General features: G+C 35.2%; 1 protein-coding gene across 12 annotated transcripts in view; it reads left to right on the top strand.

Moving 5' to 3' along the window:
* Positions 1-17,906, top strand: part of LOC110459365 (dnaJ homolog subfamily B member 6-like) — a 67,817-nt gene that overhangs the window by 35,488 nt on the left and 14,423 nt on the right. For 10 of the 12 annotated variants that reach the window (XM_021511666.1, XM_021511587.1, XM_021511627.1 and 7 more), the window contains exons 3-5: positions 7,490-7,599; positions 9,448-9,630; positions 13,652-13,760. In XM_021511666.1, the coding sequence (XP_021367341.1) occupies positions 7,490-7,599; positions 9,448-9,630; positions 13,652-13,760 (402 nt within the window). The remainder of the gene's footprint in view (positions 1-7,489; positions 7,600-9,447; positions 9,631-13,651; positions 13,761-17,906) is intronic. The other 2 variants (XM_021511676.1, XM_021511659.1) reach the window with 1 other exon arrangement.

Genomic DNA, 17,906 nt, shown 5'->3' with positions numbered 1-17,906 from the left:
TTTTTCAAAATTATTGAGAGACTTGTAAATTTATGGGTAGCAGTAATCCACTTGCTTATCCACAATTTAGTTTCGGCAAGTAAACATCCTTATAAATATTGTTCTGTAACAATATACACTGACTGATGCAAAATTGAAACTTGAACAAAATTCACACGTATTAAAAAGCATGCCAACCCTGGTCGATGTGCACACTTTACAAGATAACTTGCTTGAATATATATTGATCAATATACAAACTTAGACGATAAGTTCAAAGTTGAGTGAAATCCATGCCTAATTAATTAGCATACTGTACTCTGATTGGTCAATGGTTTTATGCCAAGTAACTTTGTTAGATAAGGCAAGGGTTGATATCTTATTCAACAACAAAGGCAAAGTTCAAAGATGTTCACAATCTGTGCATAATCTATTCAATGGTTTAAAATAATCAGGTATTGGTCAAAGGGGTAAATGCCAGTTTCAGTTTTTAATGTTCTATGAAATACATTGTATGGACAAAGGGAAGCAATTCCAAATTCCTATGCAAATTAATTATCCAAAGGTTTAAAATAATACATTCTAGAGGAAACTTGGTTCCACTCTTCTGACAAACCTATAAAGATATACTGTACACACAAGAAGAATAACTTCACAGTGGTACACTTTTACATAAAACTTTGATTCGTAACAAATTAACAGTAAATCCTTCTGTACAATATGATGGGAACTTCGTCTTTATTTTGTTCTCCATTCCAAAAATAATATATATATCTTTTGCCTTAGCTTTCAGTACTTTCAGTACTTTGATTATGTAATGTAATTGTTTTTTTCTGTGTCTCGATAAAGGAGCATATTGCTCCGAAAATTTGACAACATCATATTGTTTCCACTGTAAGAATTATAATTGACAATAAGATACATATATATGTATATATTTTGATTCTGGATTTTGACTTTTTGCTAGCACAGGAAGATATCCTTGCAGATGTGAAGACAAGTTTTTTGTGGCTTCTGTATATTTTGTATTTATCAAATAATTTGCAACCCGCTCTTTGTTGACCGTCTGTTTCTATTCGCCATTTCAATTGGAAGCACAAAATATTGTGACACTTGCAGTTTGAAAGGACCCAATGAAAGTATTTACTCTGCCATGCTTTTATTTGTTGTCTGATACACAAAGGGAAGTAACTTGTCCCTATTACGTAATTTAGGTATCACGATTACAAGTTCACAAATCTTGTATTGTGTCATGGTTATGAGACTGGACCAATATTGAAGTACAATTTATTTTATTGATGTATCATTACAGTACTGCTATACTTCTGTAAATAAGAATGTTTTATATCGCAGACCTGTCATTGTGCCAGTGTTTATATATGTACAGAGGGTGTATTTGTAAGACCTGTTGCTGTATATCGACCATTTGTATGTACAACAAGGGTAAATAACTTGATATGATCGTCACATGTTCAGTTTAACAAAGAGTGAAACAAAGTCCAGGCTTTGAGTTATCAGTGGAAAATAAAGCCTGGTTCTTAGGAAACTGCAGTTGTGTACACGCTGAAGCTCACTTTTTTAGTGTTAGATAAAACTTAACATTTGTGGTTGAGATCAGTAACATACTGCATGTGTTATCTTTATTAGTATTACATGTATCAGAAAGCTTTATAGACACTTAGCATTTGTTGATATCAGCCAATGTTTATGAGGACATCCCCCCCCCCCCCCCCCCCATTTAACTCATTCATCCCTGAAATTCCATAATGAACTATTCCAACCTCTTTGTACTAGAAGAGTTCAAATGTTTCTTTAGGGGTGAATGAGTTAGTAGTGGTGAAAATATCTTTTATGAACAGCAATACTTCTGGATGTTATTGTATTATCAGATATATACAGTGAATTCTTCAGTCTTGTGAGTTCTAACACATACATAATGTATTAAGTAAGGGATCAACAGTTTAACAGGCTCACAGGCTCATTAAATCTAATTTTAGTCTCTTCGTTTTAAAATACATGTAATTGGTCAATTATTCAGAAATGCTATTTACATAAATTGTATGTAAGTCTGTATACTTTGGTTATCAGGTAGTTAATTTAGAAATGGAAGAGCTCGCTAAAGCTGAATTCCTCTTAAAATTTGAAAATTAGTTTGAGTCGGATCAACATGACATACGACAGTCAACCCTTGTGAAATTTCTAAATAAAGTAGCTGTAGACTAAATGTGGAGCCTGCGTTAACGTTGCTGCTACTATATAATCTTTCCTGTTTGGGAGAAAGTGAAACCTATTTCCTCTTTCAGACACGTACTTGTACCGTACTAATGTGATATACGACCTGATTCCTTGTGACACACATGGTCGTCTACAGTTTACAAGTGGATATAAATTGCAATATCCTGAAATTATATTTGTCATGTGTAATTGTACTTTCCACTCAGATTGATGTAAAAAGTCCTGTTTAATTTCCTGTCTGGTATTTGTTAGTGTAACAGTGTTGCTTGTTCACCACAGTGCAGTGTTGGTATAAAATATCCTGATAAGGTTCCTACACATATTCCCTGACACTGTCTCAGTTTATCATTTTATCTTATACTGTACTTAACCCTTTCACCACTGTAGACTATAATGGACTCATCCAGATCAATGCATGGTAGAGTCTACTAAAGTTACATGGGGTGAAAGGGTTAATGTATAATATATCATAGACATGTAAGAACTCCATTTGATAATGATACATTGAAATTACACTGCCTAACGTTTACCATTATAAGTGGTAAAGAAAGTACAGTACATTCCTGTTGTGAAGTCAAGATCTTAACCTAGTTTAATTGACCTCTATGTGTTTATCATCAAGCAGTGATGAGGACAGCTCGACCCTTTCACCACTGTAGACCGTAATGGACTTGTCCAGATCAATGCATAGTAGAGTCTACTAAAGTTGCATAGAGGTTAAAGGGTTAACCACACTTATTATATTTTCCAGTTTCAAACAGTTTTGTTTGTTTCCTATTTTACATAAAAGTTTCCCAAAACTGTTGTTTGGTTTGGTTTAAATTTGGTTTGATAGTGCTGTATGTTTTATCAATAGCTATGGTCATTTAAAGTCAATGAAAGCCAGGTTTTTGTGGTGGAGGGAAACTGGAATACCCGAAGCAAAACCACCGACCTGTGCTGGCGACTGACCCACGTAGGCCTCAAACCCACGACCCAGGGGTGGAGGGCTAGTGATTGTAGATGGACACCATCGCCCCCAAAATATTTGTTACGGACCATTTCAATTTTATTGTGCATAATGGCCATGGCTACTAGCTTAAAACTGCCTTGAAATTAAAATCATGGTTGTCTAATTTCATTTGATTAAAGGCTATTAATCATAGCTTACAAACAATTTGCTGACCGTACAATTCTGGTAGACAACATCTGTGTCACATTTCCTTATAATAGTGTCTGAGGGATTGGGGACTAACTTACATAACAGTTAATTAACTAAATGACCCCTGAAATTTCATAATGAACTATTCCAACTTTTGAATTGGGAGAGTTCAAATGTGTCTACAGGGGTGAATGAGTTAAGAACAGATGCTGAAAAAAAGCTACAAACAAAAATTGTTTGATAATATTTTTATCTCGATTGTTCTAGTTTATCTAGCTAGTTGTAATCATGCATTTGCTTGGAGGTAAATTTTTGTCTAACTTTGTATTAAATTTGGCACAAATACAATGTACACAACCTTTACTTTACTACATTAAAGTGACTATTGTGTTGCCAATTTCTGTAATCTAGACCCTTGCCACTGAGATCTCTCATGCTTTTACCCCTGTAATGCGCATGCTCACCTTTCTATTACAAGGCTAATATTTCAGTTTTGACTGGCACTATCTTACTGAAGAATTGTTGTCTAGCTATTCTCTGTCGAAAGAAAGTAAATTTATGAAATAATTTAGATACCTTGTATAAAAAAAAGTTCATGCTGTTATTTTTTCCGAAGTATAATAAATAATATAAAAGAATTTCAGGGGAAAAGGATGTAATACTTATAATATGGAAATTATACTTAATGGAGAAATTTTAAAAACGCATCAGAATCTTATCTGAAGTGATAAATGGTGCTTTGCATATTGTGAATGTGTTTGTGCACGCAGCTTAACGACCCCTGTTGTCTTGTAAGTGTTTGGCACTGCTCCGCCGGGGCCTCCTCCTCGGAATTATAAGTATCTCAATGGAATAGAAACTGTCATCAACAAACTATTTGAGAAATGTTGAGGTTTTTAACACTTGATTGATGAGTAATAAAGCCATTTCGTAAGGTTTTCTTCCTGACTTTCCCTATAATGGGTAGCATTATTTAGGACATTTTGGCCAGTTAAACTGAAGAATGGTAGATTTCTTGGATGAATTGTACATCCTGATGCTGTACGTACGCCATTTCTTTAAAAAAGAAATATTTATCAAATTTCCATTGGGCTGTAAAATAAGGTGTGAATGTTCTCCTACAGTCAATCCAACCTAATTTGGTTTATCAATTTTTCACCATTGTTTACTCAGTCCACTGAGTCGTTCAATGAAACTCCAGGAACTCTTAATTAAAGTGCATTTGAAAATATTCCCCCTTTACTTCTACTATAAATAAACACATCCAATTGGTGAATTTTCTCCATTAGTAGGCCATTTTGATTTCTTAATTTTGGCATATATTATATATATATACAGTGTTGAAAGGGTGAAGTGCCATCTCAATGAAATGCCATACTGTAACCATCTAAAGACTGTAGCACCAATCTCCAATACTTTAACAACGGGGTATTTTCCAAAAGCAATGCCATGAGTGATAACAAATTTTATTTATTTATTTAAAGAAAGTGTAGGTAAAAAATAAAACAAAGTTACAGGTCCCAAATAGTGTATTGGGCCAGCAGATCAAATTCTGTTTCTCAAGTTATCCTAAGCAAAAACAATCAAAAGCCTAAAAGCTTCCTAAGCTAGTCACCTCGTATGTAAGCCTAACAGCTTCCTAAGCTAGTCACCTCGTTTGTACATTCTTTGCTGCACATGATACAAAGCAATGGAGTAATTAACCAGATACCTTTTAACAGATATACACTGTATTTGTCCTTTGATGATTCCCGGTTTCTCCTCCCATGTTTTTTTCAGCGCCATAGCAAACGAAATCTACATAGTTTTAATTTCATCCTAATTGGGCGATGAAAATTCCCAAAATGTTAAATACAGATTTATGTTTGGTTTATGCTGAGATTTTTTAAGTTTTGTATGTTAACAAAACACATTTAATTTTCTGTTTTTATCGTTTATAGAAATATTTCACAAAATCCTACTGTACATTCATTAAAAAGGGGAATTACAGAAGATACACTTTGATATGCTGTCAGTTTTTCCCAACTTTAGGGAATGTGGCAATTCCTAAAATATCCAGAAAACCCCTATGGTTATAGACACTAAAATGCTATCTCACAGTTCCTATTTCCTAGATGTTTGCATAACACTGGTAGAAATAAACTCGATAAATATGGCACCTACGTACGTAGCTAGCCTGGACGGGAGCCAATCAAATTGCAATGTTTGAATCATTCAGGTTGTTTCTTTTTGTGATGCAAGATGGTAGAACATCTTGACAGTTATTGATAAGTTCTGCTGCCGTTCCCCAGTAAACGGTGTTGTAAATTATCTTCAACCCCACGTAAATAGTATCTAAAAATAGGTTTGTTTATGTGTAATTTAGAACTTTCTCTCTTTTTGAGAATTTTGAGGAAAACAAGTGTCTGGATATCTATTTATATTTAGATGTTATGAGGCTTACAAAATGTGTGTGAGTTTAATGGGTTTGTTTTTTTCATTTGGTGACGGGGAGGGGGGGAAAAGATAAGAATTTCTGATTCAATCCTGTTTGGAAATGTTGCAAGATAAAAAGGAAGGTTCAAAAAGGTAACAGTTTATGAAATCAAAAACAAAGATTATTTACAAATTCAAAACATGTTTTTTACCAAACTGTTTAAATTGTGAATAACATACATGTATTTGTTGAAAACGTACTGACTCCATGTACTTTTGCTGTAGCTAAGAGGATATAAGTATTTGTCACCCTTCTAATTTGTAACACTCTTTCTGATTGGATATTGTGCCTGGGTCTAGAGCGGGGTCTATAAAAGCATGTGCGAGGGGAGATAACTCAAACTAGAATCTCGATCTCTTCATAACAACAAAGATGGCATCCGACACACTCAAACGTTTTAAGTTTCCCAATCGTTCACAGGATTAAAAAAACTACAAGCAATCTAAATAACAACAAATTCAAAGAATCAGGCAATGAGGGGCCACTAGGGTGTTAATTACAAAGATGGTAGTGTATTCTCCACAATATTGACAAAACGGTGTTCGGTACAGGCTATTTTGGTAGCAGTCAAGTGCAAATCAAACTTAGTAAGTGATTTATAATTTTGCTGATTTTTTTTTTTTAAAGATTGCTAGTGTGACAAATTAGTTATCTCTGGGTTAGGTGGGGTCTATGAGCATGTAGACCGTGTCGAAGGCACGGGGTCTATGAGCCTGAAGACACCACCTAACCCAGAGATAACTAATAACATACCATGACAGATAAAAACATACCTTGATTGTCGTGTTTTGTGATGAGTGTGTCCGTCTTGCTCAAAAGATCAATTCCACGTTTTGTTTGAGTGGTGATTACAGGGCTAATTGTTGTGCTATAAATGAATAGGAAACTGAAGACTGTCTATCAATGTATACGTGTTGTGACAAAGGGATCAAATATATGAGAAATCTATTAAAACTACTAGGCACACTTAAACAAAACGAGTGGAAACATGCTTAGCCTAGAGTCATACAAGTAAAGGAGCTGACCCTACTTTGGCTGGGGAGTGTTGTTCTCTACTATTCTCTCAATGTCTTTACAATTCCTATAGGTCCCTATCAATGTCTTTACAATTCCTATAGGTCCCTATCAATGTCTTTACAATTCCTATAGGTCCCACTCAATGTCTTTACAATCCTATAGGTCCCTCTCAATGTCTTTACAATTCCTATAGGTCCCACTCAATGTCTTTACAATTCCTATAGGTCCCACTCAATGTCTTTACAATCCTATAGGTCCCTATCAATGTCTTTACAATTCCTATAGGTCCCTCTCAATGTCTTTACAATTCCTATAGGTCCCACTCAATGTCTTTACAATTCCTATAGGTCCCTCTCAATGTCTTTACAATTCCTAAAAGGTGTCTCTCAATGTCTTTACAATTCCTATAGGTCCCTCTAAATTTATCGCTTATCTCTTTATTTCACCATGTAATAAAACTTTTCTGTCATGTTGTTGTATCATTTTGCTGTTTATGATAGGACAGTATGATAATGTGACTGTCTTCTGTGTTATGGTTATATTAAACAACAAAACAACACACATATAAAGTCAGTTGCATTCTGTGTTAAGTTTCCAAACACATGATTAAAACAGCTTTATTTCTGTTTATGTTTTTACAGGTACAGAAAACTAGCTCTGAAATGGCATCCAGACAAAAATCCAGACCGAAAAGAGGAGGCAGAGAAAAAATTTAAAGAAATATCAGAAGCTTACGAAGTGTTATCAGATGGTGAGTGTGATATGTTTATCAGAAAAAAATGTTTGGAAATCTTTTCTTTCAATAAAAAAATTGAAATTATATATTGTTGCCTCTATTTGAAAACTGTTTCATGAATACGGACCCTGACTAAAATGTTAGTATTGTCTCGGTACTCTGTAGCGCAGCCTTATATAATCTAGTTCCGTGTCTATAGTTAAGATTGACAAAGGGATGCCGTCCACACTATGAAAAGACCGAACAGATTTTAAAAGTAAGCCAGAATGCAAAGTTGTGAAATGTCCAACTTTGCAAGGTGGAAATCGCTTTTAATTTTTAGCTCACCTGGTCCGAAGGTCCATGGTGAGCTTATGCCATACCGCAGCGTCCGTCGTCCGTCCGTCAACTTTTCCTTTAAAACGCTACTAGTCATGAACGACTGAGCAGATTTTGACCAAATTTGGTCAGAAGCATCCTTGTGGGAAGGGGAACAAATTTTGTATAAATGATGGGTGTGGCCCCCCTTAGGGCTGAGGGGTGGGGCCCAATATTCTGTAGGAATAAAAGGATTTGTTCCATATTTGGTCTGAAGCATCCTTGGGCGAAGGGGAATTAATTTTGTATAAACCATGGGTCTGGCCCCCTAGGGGCCTGAGGGGCGGGGCCCAATAGGGGAAACATAGCAAAATATTCTTTAAAATCCTTCTTCTTCTGTAGGAATGAAAGGATTTGTTCCATATTTGGTCTGAAGCATTCTTGGGTAAAGGGGGAACAATTTTGTATAAACCGTGGGTCTGGCCCCCCAGGGGCCTGAGGGGCGGGGCCAAATAGGGGAAACATAGCAATTTTTTTTAAATCCTTCTTCTTCTGTAGGAATAAAAGGATTTGTTCCATATTTAGTCTGAAGCATCCTTGGGTGAAGGGGAACCAATTTTGTATAAACCGTGGATCTCCCAGGGGCAAGAGGGACGGTCCAAATAGGGGAAACATAGCAAATTCTTTAAAATCCTTCTTCTGTAGGAATGAAAGGATTTGTTCCATATTTGGTCTGAAGCATCCTTTGGTAAAGGGGGAACAATTTTGTATAAACCGTGTGTCTGGCCCCCCAGGGGCCTGAGGGGCGGGGCCAAATAGGGGAAACACAGCAAATTCTTTAGAAAATCCTTCTTATTCTGTAGGAATAAAAGGATTTGTTTCATATTTGGTCTGAAGCATTCTTGGGTGAAGGGAAACCAATTTTGTACAAACCGTGGGTCTGGCCCCTAAGGGGCCTGAGGGGCAGGGCCGGGGCCAGAGGGGCGGGGCTCAATATGGGAAACATAGCAAAATATTCTTCAAAATCCTTCTTCTTCTGTAGGAATGAAAGGATTTGGTTTATATTTATATTGGTCTGAAGCATCCTTGGGTAAAGGGGCACACATTTTGTATAAACGGTGTGTCTGACCCCCCTGGAGGCAGAGAGGTGGGGCCCAATAGGGGAAATAGAGGTAAAACCTTTAAAATCCTTCTTCTACCATAGGGATAAAGGGATTTTATCCTAATTTAGTCTGGAGCATCCTTGGGTCAAGGGGACTCAATTTTGTATAAATAGTGGGTATGACCCCCCTAGGGGCAGAGGGATGGGGCTCTGTTTGAAGTTTGTTCTCACTCTATCTCAAGGGCTGGATGGATCTTTATGAAATTTCATGTACTTACAGTACCTACCAAGGAGTGCTATATCTTTACTTCATACCAATTATTTTAAACAAATTCAGGTGAGCGATACAGGCCCTCTGGGCCTCTTGTTTCATAATTACATTAGGGGGAACCTTCAGGAATTGTAAAGACAGAGGAAAAGTCTATTAAGGAGAATTATACTAATATAGATTGTTTACTTTTTAGAGGAAAAGAGGAATATATATGACCAATACGGTAAAGAAGGTTTACAAGGACACCATGAGCAGCAAAACAATTTTGATATGGGAGGAAGCTTCCATGGATTCCATGGTTTCCAGTTCCGCGACCCAGAAGATGTATTCCGGGAGTTCTTTGGTGGCAGAGATCCCTTTGCTTCATTTTTTGGAGGTAAGTCAAGCCAGGAAAATGCCACATATATTGGTTTATATGAATTATTTGTTCGAATGATAAATTCATCAAAAAGTTGATAACAAATGTAAGATGTTTTGTCAAAGCTGTCTTAATTTTACCATGCACAAAATATTTTTTTGAGAAAGGATGGCAGGAATGTCAGATCATCTGAAAGAGTTATTTCCCTTTATTTTCTTGGTCTGCTGTGTTATGGTCAGGAAAGTAAAGAAAGATGGATTCACTCCCTTCTATTGGCAGACAAACATTGTCTTATATAAGAGTTATGCCCCTTTGTTAGATCAGGTTGTGTATGAGAGTTTGTGTGGCGGTACACTGCTGGTAATGACTGCTGATGTTAGTTATGCTGTCAGAAGTAACAATCACACATCAGGTGTTTCAGCAACCACAACTGTTGTTTGTGTTGGTAAAGTCAGACCCTGACACAGAGGCTTGTTGGAATTTTGTAATGATAATTGTTTATCCATCTAAGTATGGGTGGCAAGGTCCTTTTCTTGTGTAGTAGCTCATTAGGTCCTGTGAACCTACAGAATGTGCAGGTCCACAGTCTAGTACATACCTAGTATATAAACTAGCCCTGACACATACTTTCTTCTTAGTGATATGATGTATGTACAGTGACAATTAACTCTGACTCAAAGACTAAAATACTGGTAATTGAATACAGGTGCCAGAGATTTTTAACTCACCTGGTAAAAAGGACCAAGGTGTGTTTATGCTATTGTGTCCATTGTGTGTTTATCAAAAATTACTTTTAAATAACTTCATCTGAACTGCTAAACCAAATGTCATCAAATATTTAACACGAGGCATCCTTAGAAGTTGGGGATTCAAAGTTGTACAAATAGAGAAGCTGACCCACAACCTGGGGATGGGTTGGGGGGTGGAGGCTAAAGGGCAGGGCCAAAATAGGTATACTTTAGCCACATTGCCCCCACCTCCCCTCCCTTGGTTATGATTGGCAGGGCATGTTCTGTATTAATGAAATCAACCATATCTGGTTGACAGCATTCACAGGTGGTTTAAATTCAAAATTGTACAAATAGAGAGTAAGATTTTGCCATGGTGAGCGATACAGGCCTCCTGGGCCTGTTGTTTAAAAGGTTGGTTGATCAGTTACTTTGATGAAAACAATGTCAAAACTTCAATTGAATATATGATAAACAATCATGAAGTGTTTAGAGGCAAAAGGTCACAGTTCAGGGTTGCTTTTGAAACAGGATTCTTTTTGACTAATACATGTATTCTTATTCATGGATTAGATTTAAAGTAATGCATGTTGCACTCCTTACGATGTGGCCTGCTGAGGAATTCAGACAGCTCAGTGTATAGAACGGGGAGCTAAATTCCCTCAGTAATCATCTCCAGGTGTGGAAGCTTGAATGGGACATAGCCCCGCCAACAGTAAAGGCTGTGTAGCCAGCCTCTGGTTACACTACAGGCCAGCCTTCCTATATCTTTGGTTCAAGAAAATCCTACCCATCTCTCTGGTGTTTAGTTTCATTTCGATGTGTTTAACGTTTTGTTTGTTAATTTATAAAGATTTGGGGAATGTTTTTGGCATTTTCATACAGTAGCATATCTAATCTAATCATTTAAATTTCAAAAATGTTCACAATTTTATTTAATGTCAAGTTGCTTAATGTTGCATCTGTTAATATCATGTTTTCATAAAAAACAGTATTTTTCTTTCCATAAATTGAATGTGATTAAGTTTGCTTTTAATCATGTAATTCCATGTCATCTTCTAATGATGTTATGTCCAATTATCAGTTATAATTACCCATGAAAAGAATGTACGTTTTCTTCATTGTCGTAAGGGTCTATTTTTGCCCTGAGGGTTTATTTTTACAAGGTGTTTTTGTATTTTTTTTAATATATGTGTTAAAAATGATTTTTTGAAATGTTTATTTTACAGTATTGCTGTTTATGTCACATATTCCTCTGACAAATGATAAATGACATGAACAGCATGCAGTGTATTTCTATAAACAATGTTTCGTCTTTTTTATCGGTAATTCAACTTTTCTTATAGTGTATACATCATAAATATTCTGAAACAATGGTTTATCACAATATAGATAAGAACTGTATTTTGATATTTGTGTTAGAAAAGAAAGAAAAAAGGACTTAGTAATTAAATTTCTAAGAAAAGGTGTTAATTTAGCAATATTCTTCATAACCTTAAATTCCAAAAGTGTACATTGTACATTTCTCACATTGTGGCGTTAAACTATTTGTGGTTTGAAAATTGTCATATTGGCACTCAGCTGCTGCAATAATATCACATTGTGTCATACATTCATGCATGCTTTATACAGCTGGGTATATTAACACTTAATTAGCAGAAATGTCTATTTTTACAACATAGTCAATGGAACCCAACTGTAGAGACATAAAGTGTAGAACACTATCTCTCAGTGCATGTCAAGTTTATTTGCAGTATTTATCTAGATTTAGTATAAATATAAAAAGTGTATGTAATGGTTCAGTTATAGAGATGGAGCAATATTAATTAACATTAATATACAAATTTAACAATTACAAAATTAACATCACAATGTAACTTTTCCATCTTTGCGTATTGCAGAGTTATCTTCTCTTGTGAGCAGGGATTGATTGTTACGTCATTGGTTTATGTGAGAAAATTACGTCGTTTTCTCAAAAATTGATGATGTTTCTCTCACAAAGAGTGACATCATCAATTTTTGAGAAAACGACGTAATTTTCTCACACAAACCAATGACGTAACAATCAATACCTGCTCACAAAAGAAGATAATTCTGCAATACGCAAAGACGGAATATAGGCTGGGTGATAATTATAATCTGTACAGGTAATGCCTTTATGGAACCAGGAGAAGGTGAGGATTGGTTTGATTAGGTTTAACGTCCTATCAACAGCTAAGGTCATTTAAGGACGTGCCTCCATTTGTGTTGTGTAAGCAGCATTCATGCGTGTATGTGTGACGGAGACAGGGTATGTTGGAGTAATTGCCCCCTTGTGACAGCGCAGATCTGATGCTGACTTTATAGTGCTATCTCACTGAAATACCATGTCAAAGGCCCCAGCACAGTATTATGCCCAGTCACATTATACTGACAACAGGTGAACCAGTTGTTGCCATTACCCTAAATGCTTAACGTTAAGCAGGGAATAACAACTACCATTTAAGCCAGAAGTGAGGAATTGCCAAGCAAAGCGCTAGGAATAAAAAAAAAAGTAGTTAGAAGTAGAAAGAAAGATAAATATCCCAAATATTGCAATGGGTACACTTTTGTGTCCCCTAATTGAGGGCATAAAAGCAAATCCCCAATTTTGCAAGGGGTTCCCACAATAGTCGCCTCTTATGATGCATGCAGTGGGTAACAGCAGGTGTATTCTTTTCTCGATCCCTGACCTGCAGGGGTGGAGAAAGTGAGGAGGCAGAAATTTAAATCAAGTTTTGTTATCTTTGTGTCTCAATTTGTTTTATACCAATAAAGTCAATTTTTATAATTTACTAAATAAAATAATAGAGCCGTACTCAAAAAATTCTTGAATTCCATGAGTGTTTTTTTTTTCTCCCTGTTTCAAGTTAAAAAAAATCATTAGGACAATATATTTCATTTTACTTCTTATCAAGAAAATATGATTTATGATCTTTCCTTTTTTTCCTTTTATGAAAAATTTAAAAACTTCATGCTGATCATTGAATGAACAAGATTTTACAAAAACAGAAAATCACAGAATTTTAAATAGTTGGCCTTAAATTGTGAATGACCAGGTATAGCATTCCTACAACATACCAGCTCCTCTTCATAATTCCACTAGTGTTTGTTAATTTACGATAAGTCTGGCCTGAGCCCAGCTCGATATGATTACAAATGGCCTGTGAATACCGCAGCAGCTGACACCCTCCAGTAAATAGATGGGGTTTCCGTGTATTAGTACAGATTTACCTACTTGTGTTTATATGTGCATGTGTTTGGTACCTAACCCATTTCTCTGTTCTCCTTAGGTGCAGACGGTGGTTCCAACATGTTTCAAAATTCTTTTACAGGATTTCCATCTTTCGCTTCTTCGTCCAGTTCTTTCGGCGGCAACGGCTCATTCGGATCAGACTCTGGGTAAGTTAAAGATTGCATTAGTGAAGGTCACTAGGAGATGATATAAGTCCAAAAAAAACATTCATTAGGCAAGCAAGGTTATTGGTAAGACATGTTAATCTAAATTTAAATACTGAATATCATTAATAGACGATTAATAATACCCGAGATCTTTATCAGGATTAATTGTCATCACATTATAATTAACCGCTTCTAATCCACATTGATAACAAATCCTAGGGGTCACATGACTGGGCGGGATACTTAGGCAGGCAGACGGCATGATTTGATTGGATAATTGTTGATGTGTTAATTTATTTCACTTTTGATTGAGAATAATGCTGTAAAAGATACTTCAATGGACTTTAAATGTTGGATTCAAGAAAAAGCTGTATTTCACCTAGTAAGTGCCCATCTCATTGTTTTTAAGCACACTTCCTTTTTTTGGTATGAGTGTCTCATTACTCCTCCACAAGTTACCAACATGCTTAAAAAGAGTCTATTTTGACCTTTTTTTGAGATTTTTTGGAAGGTTCTACCTCATTTTGATTTTCCGAAAGGCCCTTATTTGGTCGTATCTGGTTATCAAAATAAATATGTTTGGAATCTTTTGTCAAATTTTAAAGTTTTTATTTTTCAAATTAAATATGCATTCAAGAACTTTTTACAGCGTTGTTTTGAGTTTAAAATATTTTCTAAGCATTTTGAACTATCCATGTTAATTTGCTGCTGTTTTGATAGTTTGTGTTATGAATGTTACATAAGACATAAGGTTGTAACCAGTGAGTTGTCAGTCAGGAGGCATATTATGAGTCAAGTTAATAACACTTTACATCTGAAGTCTTTGGGAGAGCTCTCTGGGGAAAACAATTTACAATTTTAGTAATATTTTCAAATATTTATCAGTTAATGACTTAATCATGAATTGTTCAGGTTTATGGGAGAATTAACAGTGTTAAAACGAGTCCAAAGCTTCTATTAAATATTTCTCTTGGAAATTGTTTGGTTTTCTGAAATTCTTCTTGTTAAAAAGTGTCCATAGGGATATTTGAAAACAAAATGTTTGTGGATTTTGGAAATTCTTGATCGAATTTGGAAGAAAAATATGTTCATCTCATTGTGAATTGGACCAATACCAATAATATGGTGGTGTGGTGTGGTGGTGGTGTGTGTGTGGTGTGGGTGTGGGTGTGGTGTGTGTATGTGTGGGTGTGGTGTGGTGTGTGTATGTGGGTGTGGTGTGGTGTGGTGTGGTGTGGGGNTACAAGTGATTCTGTAGACATATATGTTGCCTTCTGACACAACCACATGAAATGTTATGTTGATGTACAAGCATGTTATGATGTTGTAATTAATGTTCACAGCTAACTTTAATATTGTTTGAAATGAACAAAATCGATGACATCTTTTCACAGCTTAATTTGCACTAACTGTAGAGCCCAGTTGTTCAAAGCATACTAAAACTTCATTGAACACAAGTTTTAAATGAAGTATGCACCTTAATTTATTCATCTTCTAAGTATAAGAAAAATACACCAGAAGATCTGCTTTATATACATCTTGAATTTGTTTTGAATAACTGATGCTTTTTAACCTCTAATAGTTTTTGTATTTTACCTGTTTAACACCTAATCTGCGAACCTTTGGTTTGTACGTGCAATTAATACATTAATAACATGCCTAATACGACCCATGTAGTAAGACACAATTCCTGTAAGTTATCTAACGATCCTGTACATATAGGTGGGACGCGGTGAAATCTCGTTGGTACTTAAAATTTAGTTCCTGAAAAAAGTCTCAATTAATTTATTTTTGTCAGTAAAGTAGATGTTTGTGAACAGTCTGTACCAACAAGATTCCAGTGTTGTTGTAGATATACTTAATGTCTCAAACCTTGTATACCCCCATATCTTTATGTTATACCTGAAGCCAGGGATACCAAATCAGTATCAACTAACATCTTTTAACAGTTTCGATATTCATGGTCTTATACTCTTGTTATCAAATGACCTTAGCTAAAATCTTGTAATACCTGAAGTGGGGATAACAGGATATCAGTGATCATAGCTACATCCACTTGTTATACTTTATCTCCAGTCCTTTGAAAGCTTGATGGTATCACCAAATTTGTGTAAAATTTATATATATATAGATGTTGTCATAGAATGGTATGTTCCATTGTTCTACGTTTAGATAGAAGGGACTTTCCGGTTGAGATATTTATAGAATAATGCTTGTCTTAACTGCTGAGCTTGTAAAAAGTATGTCAGTCTTCTGTGATGTCCATATAAATGTGAATGTCCTTTTCCACATCGTTTATGTCAAAGCTACAAAAAAATATTTTGCTGGCTGTGAATTATATAAAATTTGTTTCTTTAATCTATCGGGCAAAACCCTGACATTAGAATGAGGCCAAATTAACCAGAAGACGTACTCAGAAATATCTGTTGTAGCTAGCGAACTTGATCGATGTTGTCATGACGTAGTTATAGTATGGCTTTTTGACAATGTGACCAATATACTGTTTCAGTTAAGGGAAAAGATACCGCTGAACCAGCTATAACAGAGTTGTTTTTCCCACTTGGGGTCTTCTCCTTTGTATAAAGACGATATAAATTGAAGCACCATAATTTTTGTTTCTGTCTTAGAGTTATTTCCCCTGACAGTGTATTCCTCTTTCATTTTGATGCAGTGCATTTTCCATTCCTGGATAGTAACACTGGTATATATATAGTATAGGGTTGGCAGTGGATATGTCCCAAGTTTGTTCCTTGGAATTTCTGTTTATTCTTTTTTGTTTATTTTTTTTGTTTTATTTTGTTTAACGTCCTATCTATCAACAGCTTAGGTCATTTAAAGACCTCTTTTCTTTTTTTATTTATTTTTGTTTCAAAATTCTAAAAACAAAATTCTGTAAAATGAATGCCAATATTTTTTGGTGTGTGTGAAATTCATCAGTAGAAAAGAACAGTGCCTGTAGTAATTCTATATTTGTGAAACTGATGATGCTCTTTACCGTAATAGCAATGCATGCCTTAATTACCATGCCCATGCTTATGAGCTTTTTGTCTCAAGTGATATTCAATTAGTTGCACCAAGGTCTTGATATGTTGGTTGACATATTTTGACTTTACAACGGGAAACCCAATGCCAAAATATGTCACACTTACCTTCCAGTAAAATGTGTTGTGTGCTTGTAGAATTGCCTGTAAATATCATGCCTTCTAATTGGCCAAGCCTACATGTCACATGACCAGTCATCATGAACCACCTGCACTCAGCACAATAATTTTTATTCGTTGGTTTGTCATTAAAATGGGATTGTTGTCTTTCTCTTTCAAAATTATGCAATCCGTTGAATTCTTTTACTTTAGTCATTACGCATTTGTTATTTATTTTTTATTTTCAAGTACATATTTCTTTGACCTTTTTACCTCATTCTCTGCATAAAGTGAAAATAAAAGTTCACACATTGGTTTTCAGTCCGTGATGTTTGAAAGTTTCAGTGAAATAGATACTGGGAGAATCTAACTATGTGTAGTTATAGTGCCGTGTTTATCATATCATATCCAGAGTTTCCTTATGTAATTATACTTAAGTCATTCAATTATCATGGACCCCTATATATATGTAATTATATATTTGAGTCCGTTTTTTAAAATTTGTTTATTAAGTACAAAGTATATATATAGTGCATACTATAATATGTCTTATTGAGAAATAGTTCATAAAAATTCGCAGGTCAGGGACCAATCTTAGCCAAACTCCCTGAAGCTACATTATTATGTTATAATTCAATCTTGCTTGTAACAAGCATTTTCATTGGCTTAAAAATTTATGTTATCAGCCCATTACATAAAAAATGACGTCGCTGTTTGTAACGTCACTTCTGATTGGTTGATACATTGGCATAATCATTTCTAAGAGAAAAGAGTCGATCAATGAAAGTGGATTTCCGCAGGGATTGTGTAAAATAGCTTAAATTATAAGGATTGACTTGAATATATTTTTCATGTTATGGAGCTTATAATAACACAAAAAAACGGAGTGTACTCTCATCATAAACCGCTTTGCGGTTTATTTAGAGTACATTCCTTTTTGTTGTGTTATATCTCCATAACATAAAAAATATATTCAAGTTAATCCTTAGATATTATAATTACATGT

This window comes from Mizuhopecten yessoensis, unplaced genomic scaffold (assembly GCF_002113885.1).
Source record: "Mizuhopecten yessoensis strain PY_sf001 unplaced genomic scaffold, ASM211388v2 scaffold1313, whole genome shotgun sequence".
NCBI classification, from domain to species: Eukaryota; Metazoa; Mollusca; class Bivalvia; order Pectinida; family Pectinidae; genus Mizuhopecten; species Mizuhopecten yessoensis.
The sequence above is the reverse complement of the archived record's forward strand: the minus strand, read 5'-3'. Positions and strand labels throughout refer to the sequence as shown.